The sequence below is a fragment of the Populus euphratica genome, unplaced genomic scaffold (assembly GCF_000495115.2).
Source record: "Populus euphratica unplaced genomic scaffold, PopEup_1.0 scaffold1008.1, whole genome shotgun sequence".
NCBI lineage: Eukaryota > Viridiplantae > Streptophyta > Magnoliopsida > Malpighiales > Salicaceae > Populus > Populus euphratica.
The window spans coordinates 36,162-44,259 of record NW_011500400.1 but is presented as its reverse complement, the minus strand read 5'-3'; the positions used below and the strand labels follow the sequence as shown (position 1 = coordinate 44,259).

General features: G+C 36.1%; 1 protein-coding gene across 4 annotated transcripts; it reads left to right on the top strand.

Annotated features, from left to right (window-relative positions):
* Nucleotides 1–473: 473 nt before the first annotated feature.
* On the top strand, nucleotides 474–7,299 carry LOC105114418 (uncharacterized). 4 transcript variants are annotated; one of them, XR_840131.1, is made up of 6 exons: nucleotides 474–698; nucleotides 1,028–2,020; nucleotides 2,729–2,923; nucleotides 3,181–4,385; nucleotides 5,253–6,964; nucleotides 7,055–7,299. XR_840131.1 is itself a non-coding variant. In XM_011010953.1 (6 exons), the coding sequence occupies exons 2-6, from the start codon at nucleotides 1,057–1,059 to the stop codon at nucleotides 5,280–5,282; spliced, it is 2,346 nt and encodes a 781-aa protein (XP_011009255.1). In that variant the 5' UTR covers nucleotides 474–698; nucleotides 1,028–1,056; the 3' UTR covers nucleotides 5,283–7,299. The 4 variants fall into 4 exon arrangements, 2 of the variants coding, with proteins under 2 accessions (XP_011009255.1, XP_011009254.1); XR_840130.1 differs by having other exon boundaries at nucleotides 5,253–6,969; XM_011010953.1 differs by having other exon boundaries at nucleotides 3,181–3,652; nucleotides 3,701–4,385; nucleotides 5,253–7,299.
* The last annotated feature ends 799 nt before the right edge of the window (nucleotides 7,300–8,098 follow it).

Sequence of the window (8,098 nt, the reverse complement as noted above, 5' to 3'; positions counted from 1 at the left end):
ATATTGACTTAAAATATTTAAAAACAATACTTTGATTTGATATAATATAAATCTCATAATTATATGAATTTTATAATTTTATTTGTAAAATATTTTTGTTTCATGAGTTTTATTTTTATTTTAGATTCATTAACTATGTTAGATTCATTAATTAAATCTAAATAAATATTAAAAATAAATAAATTTTTTATTAATAACAGATATATTCTACATGAATAAAATGAATATTACATGTAATTAATTAATTGATTACCTAACAATAATTGTTCATTGTTAGGTTTTTAGCTGGATAGTAAGGAAAGGAAATCAATCATTCATCAGGAGATTAAGATTCACACTAATTCATGGATCAATAAACACTAAAATTAAGATTCATTCCTTTTAAAATGTCATAAACAATCTCATTCCATTTTTATTCGGACGTTATCCAACACGACGTACCAAACACATCCTAAATTGCAATTTCACTATTTTCAGATAAAAAAATAACTCACAGGTCTCTTTATTCTCACGCCGAGGCCGAGCTAAAGAAAACCCAACCAAGTCCATCACAAAATTCAAACAATCTCTCAGTATCTCGTTCTCGCTATTCCTCCATTACAAATACAATCTATGCAACAATTCCACTTCTCTCAGCACTAGCTAGGGTTCGCTATTCCTCCTTTTTTCATTCTCTCTACCCTACGCTCTTCCTCGTGGTAAGTCTTCCTTCTTCATTGCCGTTGCGATTTTTTTATTTTCTCTATTGTTTGGTTGTTGAGAAATTCGAGCGAAGAAAAGAAAAGAAATTGCTGTTGAACTTATAACCTGACTTTCCCTTTTTTTTTCCTTCTTGATTTTCCTGCGTTATTGAATATTGCTTTCTTACTTCCCAATTCTGTTGAAGATGCTATTACCATGTCGTTTTGCATGTTGAGATTTAATTAAATTCCGCTTTCCTAGTTAATTCATATCAATGTTTTTTTTTTTAATTATTCTTAGTGTTTTTTTTTCATTTTTCTCTTAATCAGTTAATTAATTTCCACAGGCTTAGGAAAGTCGTTGAATTTCTGCAATATGTATGGTCAAGGGAGTTTTAATCCCCAGTCCGGTGGCCAAGGTTCTCAAACACCCATTGCTCCTTCATGCTCTCACCGTCCGCCTCCTCTTCCTCACAATTTCCAACTAGGCCCTCCTCCTCACACTGTTCAGCCAAGTTTGCCCCCGCCCCAACATCTACTTGCACCTGGTGGGACGGCAAATGCTGCCCAGTCTTGTTCACTCTCTTCTACAACTGTTCGTGGAATTGCTCCTTTCCAGCATGTTTATGCACCTGCGCAGCATTCTTCCTATTTAGCATCGGGCCCTCCTCCACCTCCTCCCTTTGGTTTGCATCGTCTTGAAATGTTACAGGCCCCGCTGCCTCCTAGAGGTTTACCTCCTCCTCCTCCACCACCACCAGCACTACCTTCTCAAGGTCAGAGGTTTTATAATTCGCTGCCACAACAGCTAGCTGGTGTGCAGGGTCCACAGCATATCCCCCCTCCACCTCCCCCACCTCTTCTTCCAACTTCCAGTTTCTCAACATCTGCTCCCTTTGGGAGTTCTGCTGAGTCTAATGGTGCCAATCTTCAAATGCTTTCAATGGCTTCCCTACCACCACCCCCACCCCCACCACCAACCTCTTCGGCACCGCTGATTCCACCTTCTCCTCCTCAGTCTAACTCGCACATGTTGCCAGTATCCGCACCTGTCCTAGCTGGTTCCTATCCACTGCTTCACTCTGATATTGCTTCCAACTCCAGCATACCTTCTGGTGATAAATTGGGCACTACTGGTTTTGTCAATGGAGCTATCCCTCTCGATCAGGGTGGACATAGTGTTCCTGTGCATGATGGCAACTTATATCTGGAAGGTGGAAGTGGCACTGAGGTAGATTGTAAATTGGATGAAGCAAAGAATTTTTCACAACCCAGTCATTTGATGGTTGCCGGTGGATCCCACATGTCTGCTGATTCTGATTCCGATATGGAGATGGAAGGTTAGTGCCTTCTTGGTATTTTCTCGGTCTACTTCATAAGGTGTTTGTTTGCTGATATTTGGTAAGATAATTATGTTTCTCAGATGTCTCTATCCCTCCTTTGAAGCATGCAAATCTTATAAAACGTATCATCTATTAGTTTGATGTTAAAGAGAAAATGAGATGCCTGACTGTTTCTTGTTTGCACCGTGATTGTGACGTGTGACCAGGATACAAAATATTTATTATTCTTGGAAATTTGTTGTTTGTATGCCAATATTTTTTACCCCTCCTAGATCACTTGTGCTACCCCAAACATCTGATTGCGTTTTCTAACTGAAATGGGATATCACTAAAAAAAATATTTCCTTGGTTTTGTTTATTGATTTATTCATTTAAATCCAATCTTAATTTCATAACTTAAGGTAATTTTGTTAGTGGAATGGCTTGCTGTTTGGTTGTCTTGTGTCAATGTGGTGCCGAGAGGCCTCTTCCCTTCCTACTTTGTCAAGAAGTGGTACTTTGGTGTTTTGGATGATGCATGTTAGTTGGTGGAAGAAGGAGTTCGTGTTGAATGATCTAAACAACTGGTCCGATTTGGTGAAGTTTTCTTGACTGTTTATTTTGTTTGTACATATCGTTATGGATGAGTAATATTTTGTGTTTGCATTGTGGAATTATTGATTCATATCATTGTTTGCTTCTCTCTCATCACTGGGTGCTTTTCAGATGATATTACACAGTCTGACAATGACCAGGCAGCAAATCACCCTATTGGAGATCTAACTCACTGCAATCATTTGATAGCTGGAGACTCTGATATAAGAGAGCAGTTGCATGAACTGCAGAGTTCAGCACAATCTGATGCTGCCACATTGGTTTTACCAGTCCCTGGTTCCTCCAGGCTGGATAATGGTCAACAAGGTCAATCTTATACCCACACACTGTTTTTCTCTACATGTACAATCTCTTCCTAATATTCTCCTTTTTGAGATACTTATATATTTTAATGGCTTAATATTGTATGCCTGTGCTTATATCTGCACTTGTATGGTTCTCAAGTAGGTTGCTTATGATGTGTAGACCTGTTGCATGTCCATTAAGTTTGGAGTTAATAATGATTTCAATTTAATGGTCGAAACTCAATTCCTGTCGTAACCAATTGACATTTGGAAAAACAGTTTCTGAAGTTCATAGCCCAGTCATTAATTCAGCTGGAGTTGATGAAAAAAGTTCATCAAGGGCCATGGCAGCTGCTGGATGCATGAATTCTGATGAGTATTCTAGTGAAGTTTTAAAAGGCGGCAGCCCATTCAGACTTCTGCAGGATAATGCTTCTGAGGATAGCTCAGAAAATAATGATGAGCCCTATTTGAAAAATACCATTTCTAAAACTGCTTCAAAATTAGTTACAGTTGGCTCTGAAGATCTACAGCAGCAGCAGCCATCCTATTGTTTGAGTAACTTTGCTTCTGATAATGTGTATGGTCTATCTGGGAAGATAGGTCCTTCATCCGTGTTTCCACCAGATATTCTGGACTCAAATCAGCTGTCTTGCCTGCCCAATTTTGCAGTATCAAAAAATTCAAGTCTCCCTAATACTTATCCAGCTAGTTTTGAGCTGCCGGTCAACTCCAAATTCAGTTCTGATGTTTTAAGACAAGAAAAGGTTGCATCCTACAGTAGCATGTATGATCAATCTTCAAGTTGGAACCATATTTCACTTGATGGACAAGATGCTAGTGTTCGATCAAGACAGCTAATCTCTTCTCCCAGTTCTGCTAGGGATGTTGCACAAATTATTCCTAGGTCAGGTAGTGATCAGTATGATCCATTTTTGGACAGCATTGAGCCAACTTCAACCTCATTTAGGAGACTTGACCACATTCAGAAGTGGGAATTCAGTAACACTGACATTATGCCAAGGCTTAGTGGCTCAGACAAATCATTGGATGTTGAAGAAAACAATAAGGAGGAGGTTAGAGGCATTGCTCCTTCTACATCCCTTGATAATGAGGAGTTTGGTGAGACTGCAGATGCAGAAGTCGGTGATGTTGAGGATCAGAGCCAAAGTAATCCTGTTGTAGTGAATGTGAATATGGGTGATATGGAGATCGATCAGGTTAAGTCTCCAAGGAAGAGCAAAAATAGCAAGGACTCCAGATCAATGAAGCTTTTCAAGATTGCCCTTGCGGATTTTGTGAAGGAGGTTTTAAAGCCATCATGGCAACAGGGTAACATGAGCAAGGAAGCATTTAAGACTATTGTCAAGAAGACAGTTGATAAGGTTGCAGGAGCGATGAAGAGCCACCAAATACCCAAGTCCAAGGTGAAAATAGATCATTATATTGACTCATCGCAATGGAAATTGACAAAACTTGTGATGGTAAATCCTCCTTTCTTTTACCTTGAAGCTGCCAAGCTTTCAATTAATGATGCTTTCTAATTAAGTTGGCAAAAACATGATATTTATATTTAAGGCCTGCGTGTATAAAAATCAGTGGGGATGGATAATTAGAAATGGTTCTTTTAGAAATATCATATCTGATGCATGTTGTCTGGCCATATGAATTAGTAGTGACAGATAGAGGTCTCATGACCTCATTACTTAGCTTATGAGTCTACTGATTGGAACATTAATTTCTCACTATCAGTAAAAGTGTGATCATGGAATTGGATACTATCATTCTAGAACATAGAAATCATGGATGGAAAACAGGCTTTGTGATGCAGCTAGACAACTCTTCTGTAAGTATGCTTCCTCTCCAATTCTGCCTCCTTCCGCTGAAAGAAGGGAAATTAATGGACATGAATTCTTAACCATGAGTTTTTTCTATCTAGTAATTTTTTTAGTGGGACTTGGGAAATGTTGCAGTGTACTTCTTAAGTTTTGAACAATGAATTGTACAGTTGTATTTCATTTATCAAGGGAAGGTAGGTTTTTAAAGTTTGGAGGTTGCGCCTACAACCTTGCTACAAAAAAGGTCCGATTTCAAGAAGCTCATATGACTGAAAAGTTGTATCAAGTGTGGGCACAAAATATCATTCTTAGCAATTAAGACCATCAAGAAGAATATTTCAAAATATGATTAGAACTTCTCTTTTGTAAATGGACATGTTTGGGAACACAAAACAGGAAAATTTGTGGGAAGTGCAGCTTTAAAAAGTTGTTCTATGCATGATTAGATTCTATATGCTCTTTAATTATGTCATATTTGTTTTGGCAATACCATTTTCTTATTTTGTTCTGCAGGGTTATGTTGATAAGTATGCCAAAGGGTAAAAGTTGATATCAGGATGGTTTCTGGATGAAGGCATTGATTTTGCTTGCTTTGTGGGGACTATAGTGCCACTGGAGCTGCAAAACAACCTAGAATTGGTCGTAGAGCTGTGAGAATAGGTGGGAAAAAAAGAGAGCTGGTGTTAGTAGATTCCTTCATTTTGTGAAGTTTGCACCTGCCAGAAGAAGAATATATTAAGGTCTATGACCAGTTGAACTCAGTTACAGCGTATTCCAACTTCAAGGAAATTCTTAGGAGGCTCCAAAATGTGTATGTAATGTGCTGCTTTGAAAGAATGTTGCACTTTTCTTTTCATCTGGAGCAATTTTGTTAACTCTCTTGTAAATTGCCAGTTTTTATTATGATCACTGAGTACATATTTGATTGTTAATTTGTTTGTTGTGTAATCATTGGAAGGAGAGAGGATGAATTTGGAAGCATGAATATAAACAACTTCAGATTTATTAAGAGAAGATTTTTTTTTTTCTTTGTTAATTTGCATGATATATTTTAGAGTCCTGACTCATCTCAATTTGTCATGTTTGTCATTAGCAATGATATGTTTTGGTATGTGGTTTATTAATCAAAACGAGAAAAATTGAATTATCTTTCTTTTTTCCCTTCTCAAAGTACTATATCTATGCTTGTCTTGGACAATGGTGTTGGATTGAGAAACAGGTGCTACAGTGTTCACTTGGACTTCTAAAGATAAGTTGGTTGTACATAATGTTAGCAGGTAACATCTGTATGCTGTCTTTACATTGCCTGATCAGTACAGGATTGAGCTCTAGGTAATTATAACGAATTTGACTGCAATCATGAATTACCGAACAATGATTGAAATTTTGATTTTTTCAACAATCAAAGCATGATCACAGGTCAGATAAATCTACATATGTACATAGCGACCATGCATCTGATTCTTGGTTGCATAGGTTTTCACTATTTTACTTTTCTTTTTTCCTTGTTTGCAGTCATACTGCAATAGAGAGGTCATTAAGCAATCCCTTTCAAGAGTTTATCTTAACAAACATGATTCCCAGTGTTGGTGCAGAACCGTTCTCCAGAGCTTACAGTCAGTCTAGTTAGCAGTAACCTCTCGGGTGAGATCTTATGGCTTGTTCATGTTTTCTGTTCTGTGAGTAGCATCTTTCAGTAGAATTGGATTGATATAGTTACCAATGAGATTAATAACTTTATTGCGTTACAAGATGTAGATTTATTAATTTATTTTGAATGCATGAGATGTCAATATGTTGTCCCTCTTTATTGCTTCCCTGGTGATGCATACATGTGAAGAATGAACTATGCTGACATGGTGTTGCTTAAATCTTAGTTGAGAAATTGGAACTAGAAAGAACAAAAGATTTAAATACATATAAAAGAGGCCTTTACTTTTATTTAAATTTTAGAAGGAAAAAACAAGCCTTTCTTTTCTTTTCATGACATAACGCTGATGTCTAGTCAATTTTCCTTTGTGGTTGATTTTCCTTTGTGCTTAGTAGTCAATCTGATATTGTGCTGGCTCCTTCTTTTAGTTTCTAATTCATGACATAGCTAGGATATCTTGTCAATTTATACTTCTTGCTCTGCCTGTGTTATCAAATTGTATTTTTGGACGAGGAATAATCACGAGAATTGTAAATGGTTGATTGGGCTGCACGATGGAATCGAGTTACTTTCGGTAAGGTATTGTATTTGTGCTTTGACAGTGAACTGAAATTTTTTCACCTAATCGGGTTTGTTCATTGAAACTCAAGTTATGAATTTGTAGAATGTTTTTCAACTGGGGTGGACCTCATCATGCGATCCACTTGTTATTACCTCCTTACACAAAGGAAAAAGGAAGGAAACCCTTTGGAGTGATGTGGGGATTGGAGGAAGATTTACATTCGGCCTTTCTCTGTAAGAATATTTCATATGAATCATCAGGCCTTTCTTTTCTTTTCTTCTTTTTATTGAATTGTAATATTAAGTTGTTACTAGATGGTTTCTGTCAGATTGCTTCCTTATATTATTTATTATACTCTAGAATAAGAAATGTTGCAAGAAGTGATAAGTTACATGAAGGAAGTGGTGGAGACGACTAGATGGTTTCTGTCAGATTGCTTCCTTGTTATATTATTTATACTCTAGAATAAGAAATGTTGCTAGAAGTTATTAGTTACATGAAGGATGTGGTGGAGACACTGGTAGAGGATAATAAGGAATTGAAATCAAGAGTCAACTCAAAAATCCCTTGAGACAGATTATTTTGTTATTTTACGGAAAAAATCCCACTGCGTATGCATCTTTGTAGCATCCCCTTGGAAGAGAATGGCTTGGCCAATATTTTTATCCTATTAAAAGAAGGGAAAAAAATTGAAATTATCAAGAAAGAAAGGGTTTATTAATGGGTAGAGATGTATTAATTTTTATAGTGATTTGAACAATTATTTTTTAAATTTTTTTGGAACATGATTATGATTAAAAAGGTGAGTTAAAGTGTTTGGTACATTCTTTTTAAATTACAAGATTGCTATTTAACTAAAAATGAATAAAAAAAGTTTTTAGTGGTCACAACTGCAAGAACATGATTAATCAAATATGTGATATTCATTTAAAAGCATTTTAGTGATGATACCAAAGCATATGATAAAATAATTCTTTCATAAAATAGTTTTCACTGTGTTGGTTTTGGCAATAAAATTAATTTTTATTAATTAAATTTGACAATTAAAAAATTATGAATAAAATTTATTTTATGATAAATTAAAACTTAGAAAGATTTGATTACTCTTTAAGTAAAGTTTGTATCAAAGAGTTCATAGTTTTATTT

What these genes read in the sequence shown, in the direction of transcription:
- LOC105114418 (XM_011010952.1), top strand. Translation starts at nt 1,057, where the DNA reads ATGTATGGTCAAGGGAGTTTTAATCCCCAGTCCGGTGGCCAAGGTTCT. An exon ending in GCTGGATAATGGTCAACAAG is followed by an intron (nt 2,924 to 3,180) that starts GTCAATCTTATA and finishes TTGGAAAAACAG; the next exon opens with TTTCTGAAGTTCATAGCCCA. An exon ending in AATTGACAAAACTTGTGATG is followed by an intron (nt 4,386 to 5,252) that starts GTAAATCCTCCT and finishes TTTGTTCTGCAG; the next exon opens with GGTTATGTTGATAAGTATGC.